Source organism: Astatotilapia calliptera, chromosome 13, assembly GCF_900246225.1.
Source record: "Astatotilapia calliptera chromosome 13, fAstCal1.2, whole genome shotgun sequence".
Taxonomy (NCBI): domain Eukaryota; kingdom Metazoa; phylum Chordata; class Actinopteri; order Cichliformes; family Cichlidae; genus Astatotilapia; species Astatotilapia calliptera.
Genome location: NC_039314.1, coordinates 30124878 through 30145130, shown reverse-complemented (window position 1 = coordinate 30145130; position 20253 = coordinate 30124878). Strand labels below are relative to the sequence as shown.

General features: G+C 46.5%; 1 protein-coding gene across 1 annotated transcript; it reads right to left on the bottom strand.

Annotated features, from left to right (window-relative positions):
• Positions 1-236: 236 nt before the first annotated feature.
• acss1 (acyl-CoA synthetase short chain family member 1) lies at positions 237-19675 on the bottom strand. The gene is made up of 14 exons (XM_026190555.1): positions 18952-19675; positions 14125-14221; positions 12008-12207; positions 7870-8045; positions 7641-7793; positions 6416-6563; positions 5247-5384; positions 5001-5093; positions 3731-3843; positions 1915-2041; positions 1709-1836; positions 1404-1467; positions 971-1092; positions 237-687 (listed from the first exon to the last, which is right to left on the bottom strand). Exons 1-14 carry the CDS (start codon positions 19253-19255, stop codon positions 502-504), a joined length of 2049 nt encoding a protein of 682 aa, XP_026046340.1. The 5' UTR covers positions 19256-19675; the 3' UTR covers positions 237-501.
• Between the last annotated feature and the right edge of the window lie 578 nt (positions 19676-20253).

Here is a 20253-nt window from a genome sequence, read left to right as displayed (position 1 = left end):
AAAATCTTGTAACTAATAATAATAAAACAAGAAAAGTCTTCCCCTTACACCCAGAAAGCTGAGAATTCTTATTTTTGATCATATGTTTTGTCTGTATAGATATTTTTTATTTACAAAGTCAAATTTACAGAATCTAAAACAGATTTAAGATCTTTACTGTTTTATGGTTAAAACTAATTTGATGTTGTTCCAACCTTAAATAAATAAAAGCACACAGACCGATGTGAACGTTTACTGTTTATTTCTGTGTATTTACATCATCATTGCTTAATTGCACAGTTTGAGATTTCAGACTATAAATATGCTGAATTTAAGATGACATGAAGAAATAAAATAAAATCATTTAAAAGTTGGATCCATTGGTAACGAGAGAAAACCGCCCTCAGTGTCTCGGCGTCTTTCTTCCTCCAATCAGCAGCGGCACTGACTGCCGCACTGCTCCTGATTGGAGCAGAGCCTTCACCTGTACGTGACACCCCGCCCACCTCCCTCCTAATTCTTCTACTTCTTCTTCTCCTCCTGTCTCTGCTTTCTGTACGCTTCGTGGGCCTCTATGATCTCCTTGACAATGGACGGGTCGTCCAAAGTCGACACGTCGCCGAGATCCTCAGTTGTTTCCATGGCAACCTTCCTCAGGATCCGCCTCATGATCTTACCTGAGCGGGTCTTCGGCAGCCGCGTCACCACCTGACAGACAAGAGTGGCAAACTGAGCTCTGATTGGACGACATAGCTGAACGCCAGCAAATAATGTGATCAATAATATAATCAACCGACAAATTACAAATGAAGAAGAAGAAAAACGTTTTGGTTTTGTAAAACGGACCGAAGCAGGAAACAATCAGAATATATGAATGTAAATATTCCAGATCACAGCTAAATATTTATGTAAATCTTCCTGTTTGTTGTTGTTTCTGGTACTTCCTGTTTCCTGCTGAGGGGTGTGGAGGCGAGTTCAGACACACACTGACCAGGAAGTGCTCGGGGACGGCGTATTTGGCGATCTTGGTGGCGACGAGGTCTCTGAGCTGCTGCAGCACGGCGGGAGCGTCATCACTGAGGTCCTCCTTTAAAACCACGAAGGCAAAAGGCACTGAGGGCACACACACACACACACACACGCACACACGCACACACACACACACACACACACACACACACACACACACACTCAGTGTAAACTTCGACAAACATCTGGAATCAGACCTAAATCTTCTGACTGGACAGTTGCACTGCCCCTCAGCACTCTGACTTGTTTCTCTACGTTTCTGACTCTGCCTGCAGACTCAGTGACGGCCCAGCAGGGGGCAGCAGAGTCTCATGCGCTTGATGTCATCATCATTAATAAAACCAATCAGGCTTTTTCATCTCTCCCCTTCCTTCCCTCCTTCCTCGTGTCCTTACCTTCTCCCTTGATGTCATGTGGGATTCCTATGACAGCTGTTTCTGGAACAGCTGGATGTTCGTCCTGCAGGGAAGAGCACATGCGTGTCAGCTGCTCGAAATCACAAATATTGAAGATGCACCTGTGGTATCCATATCAATCTCCTACGTCGCCTCGTTCTCGACTGATGGCTTCCACGTGATTTTCAGAAAACTTGACCTGTGACCTTGACCTCGGGGTCAGATCCTTCAAAATCCTTCAAATGTGCTCAAAGGTTTAAAGAGAGTAATACTCGGCACGTTTCTGAGGCCTGTGTGCGTCTCACCAGAGCGTCCTCGATCTCAGCCGTGCCGAGGCGGTGACCGCTCACATTGATGACATCATCCATGCGGCCCGTTATCTGGTAGAAACCGTCCTCTGAGCGGTAGGCTCCATCGCCGCTGAAGTAAAACCCTGAAATAAAAAAACGCAGCTCTCAGACGGTGACTCTACAAAACTACAGACGGCCAGGGTTTACGCTGTAGCACTGACCAGGATACGGTTTGAAATACGTGTCGACGAATCTCTGGTGGTCGCCGTAGATGCTCCGAGCAATCCCCGGCCATGGCTGACTGATGCACAGCGCTCCGGTGATGTCGTTACCTGACAGCTGCTCGCCCTGGTCAACAACAACACAACAGCAGGACACACAAACTGATGACAGAGGCCAGTTTAAAAGCAGCTGATAACATGTGCTTCTTTGCAGTCTATGCAGTTTTATTTCTCACAGCCAAAGAAGAAGGAAGTCAAATCTCGGCTCACCCTCAAAACTGAAAAGAGCCACACTTTAAAAAAACTAAAAACAACAAACATCACAACAAGCAGTTTGGTCAGTCTACAAGCTCTTGACATCGTTCAAAGAAGGTTAACAGACCGAAGACCACTCAAGTTATTTTTATTTGAATTATTTCCATTTCTCAACCTCGTAAACCTGCAGTTTCTCTAACCTCCAGCAGAGGCAGGAGTGATCCCCACAGACTCCCATGGTTACAGCCTGATACAGGAAACGGTTTTTTACTGTATGAAGGACTAAAGTTTGCATTATTAGGGGCGTGGCCTCTCTGACTAACAGGTGGATGCTAGCTCCACCCTGAACTGGACCCGTGGAGCGTGTCTGTGCTGCTGGAGACTTTTTAATGTTATTGAACAATTTCCAGTAAACAACTCAGACACTCAGAAAATAGGGAACGGGTCCCCTCCAGTTCATTCTGCTCTCTAACGTCTCACGTCTCCACCCTGACAGCGACGCCACTGTAAGTGGTCCGGTTAAATCCCGGACAACCAGCGGCTAAACTCTGAGAGGATTGGAGTGAAAGTGACCTCGAGGATGAGGAGCTGAAGGAGGTCTAATCTAATTGAGTCCTCTCTGATGAAAAACCCTCAACATCCGCAGATTACGCCTCTTTAACGAGTGGATAATTAATTTGGAGACGTGGCGATCGGAGTCCGAAAGTCTGTTAATCAAAGCAAACAGATGCTGCGGCGCCGTCTTAATGGAGAGATTAAAGAGAGGGTGTCACTGGAAGGCTCGTCCATCTGAAGGTCTGAGCGCGGTTAATGAGACGCAGGATTGATGTGAGGCTGCAAACAGCTTCATCAGCAGGTCCGTCTCTGAACAGCTGCTTCATTCAGTACGTAATGATGCTTCCTGCTCCTCTCTGACTCTGACGGGACCATTGGCTCCAACATGGACTTCCTGTTTCATCATTAAAACGTTCGCTGAGGTCAGAGGTCACTCACAGGATGCTCACAGATGATCAGACCTGCGGAGCTGCCCCCTGCTGCTCATTGCAAACAGTTTTATCGTCACGCTTCATCTGAATCGATTCTGTTCTTTGTATGATGCTTCGAGTTCTGAAGGTCAACCGGGGTCACAGGTCACAGGTTCATGGGGCTCACGATGAGCCCACCTTAACCTCTTTGTTTGGGTTCTTAAAGACGCTTCCCCTCTCATGCCAGATACCTCCAGGTATGCAACCTGTAGTGTTGTCACCTCAGAGGTGGTCCCGAGACCCCCTCCCAGGTGACTGAGCCCCGACTCACACCTGGACCCATACGACCCTAACAGCTCCTCCCAGGCTGGAACACTGAAGTCTGTATTTTATTTATCTGCCGCGTGACCCTTCAGCTCGTCACGCGTGCTCGTCTGATCGTTTCATTATAAGTGAGAGTTTCATGATAATCGCCTGTTTGAATTGTATTAGGCTGAACGTTAGCATGACTGGGGGCGTGGCCTCTTTGCCTGCCGGATGCATGGCAGTGTTAAGTCAACACAGGTACAATATAAAGAGCAGAGACAGCAGCTCACCTTCTCTCCCATCAGGACGGGCTGGATACCAAAAAACGGCCTCATGGCCATCGCTGGAACGATGGGCGCTCCTTCGTCAGCCGGGCGTGGGGCGATGCAGACTCCGCCGGTCTCTGGGGGGGACAGAAACATCACGCCGCTGTGAGGTTATCACAGAGGACACTGCTGATGCGTTCCATGCTTTCTACCCCCCGCCACCACCAGATGGCCTCAGAGGTCGCCTCTGACTGCAGCTTTAATTTCCTTTAATTTCTTAATTTATTGGGATTTTCCTCCTTTTAAGAGTCAGAAGCAGCTGGCAGAGAGTTTAAAGTCCGATTTAAAAACACACTCTCGGACACTCGGTGTCGTGATTGTCGAGGAATTAGGTCACACGCGCCCTGCTGTCGGTGATCCTGCACCGTCTCATCCCGGGGGGGGGTTTCTGTGAGGCTGCAGGGGGGGTCGGGGCATAAAGTGTGCAGGATTTGATCTTAATTCATTTTCTGCAGAGCTGCAGATGTTCCGCTGCTAATCGTTCAAATTAGGGTAAAGGCTTCACTAAAGAGAGAATCAGACGGACTTAGAGTCGGATCAGCGCCACAAACAAAGAGACCAGAAAACTTCCAGGAATTAAACCCGACCGCCGACTCCACAGCAAACACCCAGGCACGCTGTTTTTAATTGAATTTGGTAACGTTTCCGTGAAATCAACGGTTGTGGAGCCGTCAGTGAAACAGTCAGCGAATTTCGTCCTCGTAAACCGAGCTGAAGGAATCAGTTCAGACGCTCTACGAATGACTTTCTGAGTTCTTGGAAATGAAACTTAATAATAAAGCTAGCGCATGTTTTCTAAATGTGTGAGCAACGATGCGATCAAGAATATTTCCAGTGTTTGTTGTCATAATTTCAGGACCCGCAGACGCTGCTCACACCTTCAAATCGTCGATTCAAACTGTAAATAAACAACGTGCCGTTTCCCTCTAAACCCTTGTGCAGCGAACGCCTCGGCTGTGACAGGGAACGCCCACTCGGCACACCTGTGTGTGCGACCTGGCCAGACCAGCCCTGCCTCTGGGCCGTCGAGCAGCAGAGACACACCTGAGCCCCATCGTTCTGCTGCTTCTCACAGCTGAGCTTAAGTAAGACTGAAGGCTTTATTTTTGCTACTGATCATTTTTATGAACCAACCAAAGGCCTGGAAACCCTGGCGCTATCGTTCATCGACGATTAGAAATCATGCAAAAGTCAGGTGAGCACTCGCTGATAACAGTGTGTGGCTGAGTCTCACCTGTCTGCCACCAGGTGTCCACTAAAGGGCACCGCCCCTCTCCCACAACACTGTGAAACCAGTGCCAGGCCTCGTGGTTAATGGGCTCTCCCACTGTAAACGCACACACACACACGTTAGTACTTCTAAGTTTAATAATGAAACTCAGGTTATAAAACTAACTTTGTTGACATGTAGTGCGTAGATATTTCTCCCCAGAACACTCAGATCTGATATTTTGGCTGAAATCTGATAAAACCGTCCAACCTGATCCGAGCGTCCTCAGAGACGAGCGGTCGTACTTCTTCACCCAGCTCTCGCCGTACTTCAGAAGCAGTCGCAAAGCTGTCGGAGCGCCGTAAAACTGGCTGATCCTCAGACGCTCGACGGTTTCCCAGTACCTGCCTGAAGGAACCACAGAAACGAACATGTGGAAATATGAAATACAGAATACACGACATGCTTTCAGCTCAGTCACATGACGTTTCAGTCACATGACTGAGCTGAAAACATGCCGAGTATTAAAACTTTGTTTGAAACAGAGACACCAAACACCTGCAGTCAAAACCCAGGGGTAAAAAATCCACAGTAGTCTAACATTCATCACTCCATTAACATCCATCCATCCATCCATCCATCTGCCCGCCATCCATCCATCCACCCATCATCCATCCATCCATCCAACCATCCACCCATCCACCCATCATCCATCCATCCATCCGCCCATCATCCATCTGCACGCCATCCATCCATCCATCCATATTCCAAATGTCCTTCTCCCCAGAAGCTCCTCCTCAGAGATCCTGCTGTGTTCCCAGGCCAGATGAGATGCCTGAACCCCTGATGTGTGAACCACCGCAGCCGACAACCAAAGAGACCAGTACAGAGGAGCCGTTGTTCTACTCCAAGGCTCTCCCCGTTCATCATCTGACCAGGACGCCTCCTCGCTGATTTCCAATGGGCATCCCCAACAGGAATTAAAACTGCAGAAATACCCTGAAAGATTATGTATCGCACCTGGATACTGGAGCACCTCAGGGTCTTTACCTTACAACACCCTTCAGGTGAGTATTGTGATTTTATGCTATATAAATTAAATAAAATGTATTTAAAATAATTAAGAGGAATATAAACCACAGCTGGGGATTAAATGTCTGGAGTACTTACTAACACTTACACTTACTTCTGCACCTATCAAACAAGACCACAACATGACTATAAAATCACATTCACCTTGTGGCGCCTCTTTGAGGTCACAGATGTTTGAGAAAACAGAGGAAGTACGGTGATAAAACAATGGAGGTGCGATAAGCTGCCTGTGCAGGTAATAAAACACCTTTAATGAGTCACTAAAGCCTAGAACACCTGGTTGTACTTCCTTGAGGTCACCTGTGAGGAGAGGGCGGAGCTTCATGAGCTTCACGTGTTACTCTTACCTGGATTTGGATAAACAGGTGTGCTCTCAAACAGGACGGTGGTGGCGCCGTTGCACAGCGGGCCATACACCACGTAGCTGTGTCCCGTAATCCAGCCGACGTCTGCCATGCAGCCGAACACGTCGCCGTCCCGGTAATCAAACACGTGCTGTAACAATAAGGTCGGGGAAACCTGCAGTCAGCTGAGACTGAAGAAGTCACCTGGATGAGTGACGAAACGTTTCTCCCACAAAACGCTACGTCCAGATGAACAGAATCAACTTTTGGAGAATAAAGAATAAAGGATAATAGACACATTTGTTCTGTCATTTATGAGTAAATTTGGCACTTTTGGTGCTCCACATATAAACTGAGTGTGACACATTAAATGAAAAGTGTTTGTAGCTGAGCGGCTGAAGCAGCTGATCTGAAGCGTTTCAACCACAAACACCCCCCCCTCCCCGATACACACACACACACACATTAGTGCTCGTCGCTCCTTTTTCACATAAATCAGCTTTTGCTCTGTTTCACATCCAAACAACCAGCGAGCCAAAAACTCTGAGCCGCTAAGCAGCTTTAGAAATTAGCACTGATAAATATTTGGCAGACATGGAGGTGTGTGTGTGTGTGTGTGTGTGTGTGTGTGTGTGTGTGTGTGTGTGTCTGTGTCTGTGTCTGTGTGTGTGTGTGTGTGTGTGTGTGTGTGGGGGGGGGGGGTGTTATGTTTATATTCAATCATGAACAACAACATCAGGTCATCATGTGACACATGCAGAGGAAGCGGATGTCTCAATAAAGGCTAATTTAAAGCTTTTCAGAGGCAGGCTCGCTCTTCATCATCACCCTCTTCTTCCTCCTCGCCGGTGAGGCCTGTTATGTAATTGCTCTGCTTTGTCTTCAAGGACACAAACAGCCCATTCAAAAACACGAAACTTTATCAAACGTCCTGCCAGAGGAGGGTGAGGGAGGGAGGAGAACCCCCCCTGCCCCCCCCACTGAGAACAACGTCTCAGTTATTCTCAACTCTGCAAACATCGTTAGAACAGGTTTCAAATCGCTGACATAGAAATCATGCCTGCAGCCAATCAAAAGTTGGCACCTGACGCCAGAGAGGAGAACCTGCACTGACCTCTGCACCTGAACTCTGCCCTAAAGATTTTTGCCCTGGAAATATGAAATATCGTTCTCCTGCTGACGTTCCTCAGAACCTCCATACAGAACATTTTAGGAAGAGGACGAGTACCTGGAGTGTCAGGGATGCGTACAGCAGGTATCCCGCCTGTGTGTGGACGACGCCCTTCGGTTTGCCCGTGCTGCCCGACGTGTAGAGCAGGAAGAGGAGGTCCTCGCTGTCGAGAGCCTCGGGGGCACAGACGGCCGGCTGAGAGGACATCGCCTGCAACACGACACGGAGCTCAAACGCTGATCAACAATTCAATATTCAGATTGTATCGATAAAGTATCGATCTCACCTCCTCCAGCTGGACGTCCCTCTCTCCCATCACCACCGGCGTCTCAGTCCTCTGACAGACGAAGACGTGCTGGACGGAGGGACAGGTCTTTACCGCGGCGTCCACGGTGGCTTTGAGCTGGATGACCCGGCCTCCTCTCACACCTTCATTAAAGGTGATCACAGCTTTACAGCCAGCTGGAGAGCAGCAGAGGGACAGTTTGTCATGATTTAATGATGAAGTGGAGTTCCTCAGGGCTCAACCCCAGGTCCTCTTTCATTTCACTTTATTGCTTCTTTTAAAAGTTTCCCCGCGGTCACACTCAGGAGAATCAGTAAAGTCAGAGATCACTCCCAGGTGTTTGACATGTGACGTCACCTGATCTGTTACCTGAGGAGCACACACTGAGCACTTCTTCTTCTCTTGTATGACTTTAGAAACTCACTTTTCACTCGTCAAATGTTGTTATTCATTAACAGACGTTCCTCTGAGGGGTATTACAGTTAATCTGCTTTATGAATGGACTGTGAGTGTGTGTGTCACAGACACTGTTTGTGTGTCTGACGTTGTGAGCTGCCTCATTTTGTTTTTGTGGAATTTCATCTCATTTGAAAGTTTTACAGTTGAATCCGAGCCCTGAGCTGCTTCACAGATGTTGGTTGTAGAGAAAGTTTGATCCTGTCAGCTTTAAAATGTTCATTATTGTCACGATTACTAATATCATAATTCTCTGAATGTTTACATTTAAATGTGTTTTTGTGTCCGACAGTGAAAATCTGTCAACAGGAAGTCAAACTGTGGCTGAAAACGATCCAGAGTCAACCTTTGAACTGCATAAAAATATAAGAGTCTGGTGATAAAACGTTGCTGCGTCTGTGCCAGAGGTCGGAGGGCAGGTTGGCTCTGACTAAAGCGAGTGTGTTCTGCTGCTGGTTTTGGTTCATGTGAAGAAACTGTTGAAGTCCAGACAAACTTCCGCTCTCAGCTCACAATCTGCAGATAATCCCAGATTTAATGCAAAGGAGCATCAAATATGCAATAACAGAAAGTTGCACTGCCCTGTTTGCGCTTATTCAGCCATCAGCCACAGAGGACGCTGGAAGGAGGCAGGGATTGGCTGAAAAAATATGCTTTGGTAAATTTACCAGCAGCATGAGTCTGACGAGGATTTGCTTCTTAAATCTGCACCAAGAAAAAAACTGAGAAATAACTGCAGAAACTCAGAGAAACCCTAAAAAGATTCAGAGGACAGAAGAATCGCTGGTTTCCTCATTTCCTGCTGCTGTCGGTTCAAACGACCGTTGGGTTTTATTGCTACTCCTGAAACGCCACGCTTCACTGATTTGTTTCCAAAACACATCCCTGGACGGTGAGGCTGACCTCCACGTCCCTGAACCCTCCGCCTGCTGTCAGACCAGACGCACCACAAGCTAAAAATGACTCTGTGTGATTCTGCGGGAATCGAACAGTCAGAGCTTTAAATGTTCAGTCTTTGTGAGAGATTAGATCGCACAGAGAGCATGGGGGACTGACATGCAGGAAATGGTCTGGCAGCATACAGGTCACCTGTTCAGCCAGGTGAGGTTCAGCAGCAGCCCACAGGGTAAAGGTTTAACATGACTCCATGTGTGAAATACAGCAGCGGATCTAGGATGCCCTCGGGAGCTTTGAATTAGGGTCTCATACGGTTTATTACCCGTGATCATCCCATGGTCACCGGTGAGCGGTGCAGGAGTCGACAACAATATAGACGTTAGGAGACCGACACTCGTACCGCTCGCTCTGATGGAAGGATCGAGGGAAGCTCAGGGTTTAGTCTCTAACCCTAGCCATACCCCGCCTCCTGACAGGGAACTTTTACCTATTTGGCATCATCGACAAATATGTGACCACAAAGGAACCGTGAGGCTGAAGAGACGCGATCTGAACGGGAACATGTTCTAGTTCATGAAGCTCTGTTGGTCTCACACACAGCCCGACGCGACTCATCACCTGCTTTGTTTCAGGTGCGTTCCATGTTCCTGCTGCGAACTTCTTCTCTGGTTTCTTCTTTGTTCAGTGACTGAATGTGGAGCAAACGACGCATCATCAGGAACCATCTCTGTGGTGATGAAGATGATGACCTCTGCCCACAGCAGAGGTCACATGATGACTTCATGCACTGCAGGCGTGCTTACACCGACGTTTCTAATAATGAGGTGTTTGAGATTTTCCTCGAGTGGCTGAGGAAAGGTCGCGATCCGGCCTTTCAAGCTGTGCTCCACATGCGTGCAGGTTAGTGACATCCATAGCTGGACTGGCCAGCAGCCCACCGGGCATTTGCCTGGTGGGCTGCTGGCGATTTTTTGTTTTTATGGGCCGATGGATTTTTTTTAATTTTTTTTATGAAGGGTATATATAATGAAAGGTGTTGGATTGGCCAATTGGTCATGAGCGACTCTGGGCTGGACCAATTACAGCCGAGGAGGCCGGATGCACCCGCCCCCTTGTTTAGCAATCACGTGATTTTCGCGCATTGCATGCCGGGAACTCGTGGCAAAACAATCCAAGTACCGCATCAAATGCAAGCATTTGCAGCACCGCAAAACGTTCATTCTCCGGTTCCAATACCTTCTTGTTTTTTCTTTGCCGCACAAAAAAGGAATGTACAAAACAAAAGGAGAACAATGCCGGTCCGTACAAAGACAGACTCGACGAAAAGACAAAGAAAAGATACGAGGAAAAAATCAAAGGTGTGAAAGGGTCAGACCCTTACGAGCACACAGAGTGGACAAAAGACGTTAGCGTGCTGCCCAACTTTCACCACGCTCAGATTTATAATCATACGGTTCTTGGAGTGAGTGCATACACTCATGAAGTTTAGTAACTTCAGGTCACTGCAACAAGCCCAGGTACAGTTTACCGACGGATGGGTGCAGGACCTTGAAATGCACCGTGTAGAACGAAAGACCATCGTACGAACAAAGGTAAGTTTACCAGTCTCACAAATCGTCGTCATAAATACACGTTCGTTAACCGTTTATTAATAGGACCTTTGAGCTCAACGGTAATTAATTAGCAGTGGAAATAATTTCTGGTAGCATTACAGAAATGTAGCAGTGACAATAATATTGTATGCTGTAATCGTACTGGACAATTAGTGATACAAAAAAACTGTTTTATCCTGTGAATAAAAGTATATGTTTTTGTCAATGTACCATAATAACAGAAGCGAAACGCAATATTGTGTCAGGACAATTCACTATTTATGCACAATAAATAAAGGAGCATAGCGCGACAATTTCTGTTCAGCGCCAGACTTGCTTGTAACCTATAACCTATAAGAAAAATGACGTATTAACTACTACAAAACTCTGACCTCTGTGGAAATGCCTGGAGCAGACTAACCTGTGAGCTGGAGTGTTCTGAGACGTTATATTTGGTATATCCAGACCATCCGTCGCCTCTTACTTCGGAAACATGGCTTAAAACATTTCTCTTCAACGACGTAATCCGATTTAAAAAAAACCGATCGGCTTCCCGTGGCTGTCATGCGACCGGCTGTTGCAGTTAATAATACAACAGCTTCTTGCCATTTTTTGTTTCTTTTTATCGCTGTGTAACTGAGTTCAATTGAAAGCCTGCGTGCGCTAGTACCTCTTGCCACAAGTTCCCAGAATCCTTTGCGGTTTTACCCCTGAATGACGTCACATTTTCAATCTTTATCCTGGTGGGCCGGTCTCTAGTCAAAATGCCCGGGCCGATTTTTTGTCCCAGTCCAGCCTTGGTGACATCTATCAGGTTTCCTCTGGTCTGTGGAACAGGTAAGGACTGCTGAATCTGTAAGTTTGCTCAGAGGAATCGTGCAGTGCGTTCTTGGTTCATGTTGTGGATCAAATCATTACTCCCTCAGTGTGTCAGCGTTCCTAACATGAATGAATGAAGCACCTTTACATGTCTGTTTGTTGGTGATCTGCACCTGCTGAAACAACTTTAACATCCATTTTCACCTCACCTCCTCAAAGCTCATCTTTCCTTAGAGACCCAAAGAATTCATCATAATGAAAATATCAATAACAACAATGACTTCTGTGTGTTTTTTCGTCTCTTTGGCAGGAATGAATTTTCTGAGGGGCTGACATCAGAGGGCTGATGATGATGATGAAAGAGGTGTACTCACCATCTTGGATCCTTCCTGCTAGAGCATCAGAGCTGAATCCGGCAAACACCACGGTGTGCACCGCGCCGATACGGGCACACGCCAACATGGCTGCCACCGCCAGCGGAGACACGGGCATATAAATGGCCACTCGGTCACCTTTGTTGATCCCGTGACTCTTCAGGGCGTTGGCAAGGCGGCAAGTTGTCTCCAGCAGCTCCCTGCAGGTCAGACAGAGTGAGGATGATGAAGGTGGCTGATTATTTCCAGCTTTGTGTATTTATTCTCAAAGGGAAGAGTGGCTTTGCATGACTCGTAGTTTGAAATAATCCTTCTTTGTCTGAGTTCATCATCCGTCTAAAACCAGCTGCTTTAGCTCCTCCCCTTACATGAAACAGGACTAATCAGACAGCAGGACATGGGAGGAAACAATTAACAGCTGGTGAGAACCATCACCTGATGAGAGCTGAACCTGTGTCATGTTCAATGGCGCCACTCCGTGCATACCTGTGCTTGGTGTGGCTGTGTCAATGTCACCTCCAAAACACTAGTTGGCAGTGGAGTTCCTGTCTTCAGAAAGGATATCAGAAGGAGAGGCTGGAAACGGGAGATAACTAACTTGGAGGCACCTAACCAAAGGCCAATCAGTCACCACAGGCTATTACATTTGCAGACAGGTGTAGGTTAGGGTGGTGCAGGTTCAGGTGTGGCTACGACATAACGAAGGAGTATGACTCCCACCGTGACCGTTCTGAAAGCTGAACCTGTAAATTCGAGTGCAGCACCCTAAAAATATCCGGTCTTTAAGTGATGACGTATGAACCCTGGGTCCAAACTGCTCTGTTTATTAAGGCTGTTGTGTTTTTAACATGTTTTCATGTTTTGTATCTTGTTCTGTTTAATCTGAACAAGCCACTAAAAACAGTCAGTGATCACTGTCGGCCTCTGTTTTTATCACCACTGTTCATTTTAAAGCTCAGTTTTAAACCCTTATGATGTAACTACAGCCCAGCCCATGCAGCAGTATTTGAATGACTAACCTCGTATTGTGGATGGATTATCTCAGTTGTTCTCCTGACTGAAGTTTGGTCCGTTTACAGCATCCTGCCATGCGATTGCATTTGTCCCTAACCATCAGGAACCTTCACGTTAACTTTTATCAAGTGGAAAATTGTTAGCGTTCATCCTCCAGCTTCACTGTGTTTATGCTAACATAGCTGTGTAGCTAGCGGTCACGTAGCACATCATTATCTACCAGCTAGCCCAACTTCAGTAACCCTACAAACGTCACTGCTGTTTAGTTTTCTGTCTTCCTTTATGTTGAAAGTGACAGCAGAGCTGTACGTTTTAACTTTTCATAAAGAACATGCTATATCATGTTTAGGTGGAAACTAGCGAGCTAACGTCCTGCTAACTTCTATCCATCCATCGATCCATTTTCTTCTGCTTCTCCGGGGCCGGGTCGCGGGGGCAGCAGCCCAAGCAGAGAAGCCCAGACCTCCCTTTCCCCAGCCACCTCCTGCGTCCGGAGTGAGGCGGGAAAGAAAGTGCGAGAGAGAGGGTGAGAGAAAAAAAAACCCCCACTGCTCGCATCATTCACTTCAAAGAGTGAACGAGTCGGCTCTCAGAGCTGTTTCGTTCGCGACCAACACATCACTAGTCGCAGGACGTTTTGGGACACAGCTCTAGAGTCATTGTGGTTACTTCCTGTTTTACTTTGAAGGTTAATCTTCTGTTGTGCATCCTTCTAGTTTTACATCCTGCCTGGTGTTTCTTGCTGTGTAATCTTTGTTCACTTCGAGATGATGTTATTCCAGTTGGACTTTGCTGTGTTTGGATTTGGTTATCTCCTTTGGTTAGCTCCCATGCTGTTGGCGGAGAGACTCTAAGCTGAATATATCAATCAGACCATCACAGCTGTAACTGAAACCCTGCAAAGTGAAGCTGCTGACAGCTGAGGTTTCTGGAGCCAGGTGAAGATGCACAGCAGAAACACCTGCTCCACCTTTACGTTGCTCCAACACCTCTGTGGCTTTGCTGCGTGCTGATAAGATAAAGAGCGGTGTCATCTGCATAGAGGGAGGTCATGGCTTGATTTCTATCAGTACAGCTGATTAAATGATAACAGGTGTTCTTACCTGTAGGTGACCTTCACCTCAGTGCCGGGTTCATCTTGTTCCCAGATCAGAGCCACTCGGTCCGGATGTTTTTCCACGTGGACATCCAGGCAGTTCACTGACAGACAGACAGCGACTCAAACTGAAGCTTCAACAAACTAAACTTTTTATCAAACATAAAAATCGGATTCAGATCACACAGTGCTCACACAGATTTACACAGATCTGTGAACAACATCTGAGAGTCATGGGTCTTTGTTTTTGTAGAAAATGTTTCAGATCTTTGAGTTCAGCTCATGATAAATGGGAGCAAAAATAAAAGTGTTGAGTTTTTGTTCAGCACCAGGAGAATAAGCTTTAAACATTTCATGCACTGTCCCAGTATCTCCGATCATTTCCAGGTCCCTTGTTATCATTTAGCAGACTGGTGACTCCAAACGTGAGCAGAAACAGCACAAAGTGAACCTTTTAAAGCCAAAAATACAAACGTGTCACAGACAAGGCAGCTGCAAAAACTCGAGGCTGGACACAAATGAGGACGGCAAACAGAGACAACGGCACGGGGAGACTGAGCCTATTTATACAAGAGACCCAAAGAAAACCCAGAACCAACACAAAACAGGACGGCACTGACCACAGAGACCCAAAACCCCCACAAGGGAAGGCTGCGAACTACAGGGAATAAACCCTGGAAATACGCGGAGCTAAAGAGCAGTGACGAATGTGGAAATCAAACTCAACTAAAACCAGAGCAGAACGCAAGTTCACAACCTCAGAACTCTCTAACGCTCTACGACCTGAGGCACCTGTTAGTCAAAGAGGCCACACCCCTAATAGTCAGTCCTACATGCTACACCTGTAGAGGTGTTATGGGGGTAAATTATCTACAGAAACCAGAAATGTTTGTGTATCAGGCTGTGAATATGTTGACTCACCGCTGCCTCTGCTGGACACTAGAAAAACTGCAGGTTTAAGGCTTTCTTTTTCAGCCCTGGATGGCTCAATGCAGCTCCAGAATTCAGAATCCAGAATTCCTCCTCACGGCTGCTTAGTCCCGTCAGCAGCTACAGGAACGTCTGATGGAGGTCTGAAGGTTACGCACTGATAGATTTACAGACCGGTCTGACTCTGAGTGCTCCCAGAGTCTCAGAGATGGTGTTTGTGGTGAAAATCACACCGCCAATATTTCACTTTGCTCACTTTGCTTCTGGATTTTAAGCCACGGAGGTGGATTTCATACAGAAACTGACTGAATAAAATACGATTAATTCTACTAAGCAAACGTTTGAAGCTGAGGAAACAAATGTTTCTCTTCATTGTTTAATAATCTTTAAGAAGACAGGATTCAAGCCAGTGTGCCAAACATCATCACACTCCTATATTTACTCGTTTTATCTCATCAGGTTTCAGTTTATCGTGAAACCTTCAAATCCTGCAGCTGCACCTGTGTCCTCTATCCCTCGTGTTTTGTGGCGTCAGCATCTCTCAGATCCTCTAATGATTAATTCTGTATCTGATGCAAAGTGCTGCAAACACATCGTGTGATGCAGAGCGTCTTCATTTATGTTCTGATTGAACATTAATCTGAAAATGGGCTTAAACCTGCAGATCCTGTCACGCAGCAGCTTTACAAAGTCATTTATGTAACAAAGAGCTGGAACAGAAAAGAAAAGCATCCAATCAGATTGGAGAGAAATCCTCCAGCCGGCATTATTGGAATATTATTGGATTATTATTGGATTATTATTGGATTATCATGAGAGAGAGAAAAACAACAGAGGAGGATAAAGAGAGAAACGCAGTCAGGTCACACCCTGCAGAGAGGCAGATACTCAGTAAACCATTAGTATTGTAATTACTCACAGCACTGTCTCAGTTACTTACTGTCATGTGTTTACACACTAACATGCACACAGTAAGATAACATATGAAACTTCCAGTCTGATCGCTGACTCTTATTTAACCCAATAAACAAACAGTCCACTGACTAAATCTTGATTTCTATCAAATCGTATCAATAAAGATCAACAAGCACAGCAGTGACAGCAACAATAACCTCTGCTGCAAACACTGAAGCAGAAACATCTGAACATCAGAAACAGCCAGCTCCTCCCCCTGCCCCTGCAGGTGTGTTACTGATCAGGTGAAGTGGCTTTATTGTAATTTTGACCGTGTGCAGTGGTTCAGTACACAGTGAACTGAGACAGAGTTCCTCCAACACCCTGGTGCAGACAATCAGCACGGGACTGCATGAAGTGCAAATGTGCAAAAACACAACAACAGTGCAACATTAGACACAAGCGTGCAATAGAAATGTGCAAAAGACTGAGCAGAATGTAACTGTGTCAGTCCAGTCACGGAGTGTTCAGGAGTCTGACGATTTGGGGGAAGAAGCTGTTCCTCGGTGAGGGGTGTGTGGCGTCCTCCATGATGCTGGTGGTTTTGCAGATGGAGCAGGTGTGATAGGTGTCTGTGATGGAGGGAAGAGAGGCTCCAATGATCTTCTCAGCTGCGCTCACTATCCGTTGTAGAGCATTGTGATCCGATACGGTGCAGTTACCATTCAGACAGTGATGCAGCTGCTCAGGACGCTCTCGATAGTCGCTCTGCAGAAGGTGGTGAGAATGGCAGGAGGGAGATGGGCTTCCCTCAGCTTCCTCAGGAAGTAGAGACGCTGCTGGGGCTTCTTAGTTATGGAGCTGGTGTTGAGGGACCAGGAGAGGTTCTCTACCAGGTGGACACCAAGAAATCTGGTGCTCTTGACGACCTCCGCAGAGGATCCATCAATGTTCAGTGGACAGTGATCTCTCCGTGCTTTCCTGAAGTCAACAATCATCTCTTTTGTTTTGTCCACATTCAGAGACAGGTTGTTGACTCGACACCAGTCCGTCAGCTGTTGCGCCTCCTCTCTGTATGCTGACTCGTTCTTGCTGATGAGATCCACCACAGTCGCTCAGTGTGGTGGTGTTGGAGATGCTGTTGATCCAGATTGTCTGAGGCCTCTGCGTCAGGATCCAGGTGCAGAGAGAGGTGTTCAGGCCCAGCAGGCTCAGTTTAACAATCAGGTGCTGAGGAATGATTGTGCTGAAGTCTATGAACAGCATTCATCAGGTGTCTTATTGACAGGTGTATTACTGACATGTGGGCTTGAGCTGAGCTTCAGGGGTCACCAGTTTCTGCAGTTATGGTCTGAAACATAATCAGGTGACAGTAAAGGTGACCTTTGACCTGTTGAATATAAAACGGCACCACTTGAGGGTATGATCCGGTTTGGATGAAGTCCAGGTGAGTGTGTGCAGAATCAGAGGCCGAACTGAGAGCTCTCGCTGTGTTATCAGCCATGCACATTCCTCCAGACCACGCCTCCTCCTTGTGCCAACAGCTCATTATCAGCTCAGTCAGCAGCAGTGGCTCCGCCCAGCGACATGGAAGTAATGGGTGTGGTAAAAAAACGGAAACAAACGACCACATGAGGAGATGTGCGTATTCATAAAAAGGTGAATACATGATGAGAAGCCTGCGGCACAGGACTGAACTTTGCCTTCATTTTATGATCATTATATGTACTCACATGCATTAACACAGAAACAGACACGCCCACATGATCGCTAACATGCGTTTGTTTAAAAGGATTCATTCATGTGCAAAAACACATGACTGTCTGCATGAATAAAGCTTGGTCTGAAAGCAGAGCCATTATTAACCTTTAAATGTGTTTCGGTCCGAGCCACAGAACAAACGGACACATTTCTGAATGACGTCTGGTGAGTTTTTTCTGGCCTCATTAGGAGCCGCCGTACAAACACTCAGACGGGCCAGAGCTTTAAACTGTGACTGATCAGCAACAAAAGAACACCCCCATCACACCCCCACCATCATTACACCAGCAGCTCCGACTGTGAGACTGTGAGGTTTCAAACTGAGCTCAGCCCTCAATGATCAAACTGCGTGACAACAAAACCTTCATTTAGCCTCTTCATCAGAGCTGCAGACCCACAGAGTCCTTTACATTTCCTGCAGGCTTTATTTTTCCACTAAAGCATCAAACACAGTCCAGAGAAAATCAAGGTACAAAACTACTGACTTATACTTAATCAGATAAAACATTTAAACACATCAGTAAATGTAATTAAAGCAAGCAAGCAATTTATTTATATAGCACTTTCAGATCAGCCCCCAGCTGAACACAAAGTGCTGAACACTTGACATGCCAAAAGTGATACATTGAACATGTTAAAGAATAAGAAAAAATAATAATAATAATATTAATATATGTATTAAAATGGAAAATAAAATGATTATTAAAATGTCATTTAAAATAATAAAATTAGCACAAATAGCAAAAACAATAATAAAATAGCATAGAAAATGACGATGAGCATTACATTTAAAACAATAAAATCAGGGTCAGACTGTGTCATAAGCCAAGGAGTAAAAACAGAAGGGCTGCTAGCTGCAGCAGCACCGTTGTTACTGATTGATGGGAGATTAGTGTGGAAACAGCGGAAGTTAAAAAAGGTGAAAATCTGACTGAAGTTTGGCTCCGTTCGGCTTTTTCTTCATTACAAACTTTGACTGAAGCGCACAAACAGCCGCACACACAGGCGAGTAAAATCAGGCACATTTTGAATGAAGTCTGGTGCAGACACTGGCTCCCCGCACAGAGGAGTTCAGGGCTCCTGCGCTCAGTATCGATCACTGATTAATAACAGTTATCAGCGTGTTATTGACTGGCACGCGCAGGAAACGTGACCGACTCTCCGACAGCGGGAAGTTTGACTGAGCACGACGGAGGAACTCGGATTAAATATCGGGATCGATCAGGTTATTGATCGACGGGAAACTCACCGGACACGTTGAGCTTTCCTCCCAGGAACCAGCCGATCCTCCCGCTGCTCAGGTCGCAATCCCGGACCCGGTGGAACGGTTCCACCCAGCGGAGCCTGTCGGCGGCGGCGGCCCCCCAGAACCGATCCGGGTCCGTGACGGAGAGGCGGTACAGGTCCCCGTGGGAGAGCCGGGACAGCTCGGTGCTCCAGGTCCCGGGGGCAGGAGCGTGAGGCTGGTAGGACAGACACCTGCTGGGTCCCGGAGCCCTGCGGCGGCTCAGCGCGGCCCAGAAGAGCCCGGACCCCCTGCTGCGCGCGGCCATGGCGATCCTGAGCGGTCAGCTGTGAGACCGGAACACCTCCGCTCCTCAGAGCCGGCCCCTCGGCCCTCCCACCCCTCAGGTGTGTCCAGGTGCAGCAGGTATGGAGGAACAGTAGTGCCGAGTTTCGGTGCTCCAGCATCCGTTATGAACATAATTATACCTGAAGTCTGAGTTTTGGATTGAAGAGTTAAAATGAAATTCTGAACTTATTTTTGTAAAAAAAATTAAATAAAAAATGAATTCACTCATTATTACTTATTATTTTAGAGAGTTTGTCTCATATTTATTCAGAAACATGTAATAAAAATATGTTTGCATTTTTAATCCCGTAATGATGTTTTTTATATTACATTTAAATTAAAGTCAGAACGTCAACTTTAATCTTTCTGTGAAGGTTCTCAGTCATCCAGGTCATCGTAGTCAAAGGAGCTTGCAAAGAAAAGCGTCTGGACTTCTTTAAGTTACTTGAAGACGTTTCACCTCTCATCCGAGAAGCTTCTCGGATGAGAGGTGAAACGTCTTCAAGTAACTTAAAGAAGTCCAGACGCTTTTCTTTGCAAGCTCCTTTGTCAACTTTAATCTGCTCGTGTTCACTTTTTATTGTCACATTTATTTATTAAACTACAAACAATTTCCTGTCTTGTCTTCTTATTGTTAACGGTTACATCACTTCCTTTGTGAACATAAAGAAACCATTTAAATTTGAACTAAGGTGTCCCCGGCTGAGCGTCCTCATGAAGCCGCCCGCTCACATTAAAACCTGCAGATATTTAAAAGTGATGGCACGCCTGTAAAGGCACGCACTGTGCGAGCAGTTTGGGTGTTTTGCATTTCTAAAGGAGGCTCTGTGAGCCGAGTGTCCACAGATGTGGAAAAACCTGCGGCACAGAAACAAGCAGAGCGTGCAAAACACAACTTCCTTTCTGCGTGTTTTATTAAAATGTCAGAGCGAGGTCTGAAGATCGCACACAAGACCAAACGCGTCAAACAGGAAGGCC

Coding starts and splice junctions, on each gene's coding strand:
- acss1 (XM_026190555.1), bottom strand. CDS start 19,255: ATGGCCGCGCGCAGCAGGGGGTCCGGGCTCTTCTGGGCCGCGCTGAGC. Junction 12,208..14,124: donor GAGGTGAAGGTCACCTACAG/GTAAGAACACCT, acceptor TCTGACCTGCAG/GGAGCTGCTGGAGACAACTT. Junction 2,042..3,730: donor CCGTCCTGATGGGAGAGAAG/GTGAGCTGCTGT, acceptor GTTGTTGACCAG/GGCGAGCAGCTGTCAGGTAA.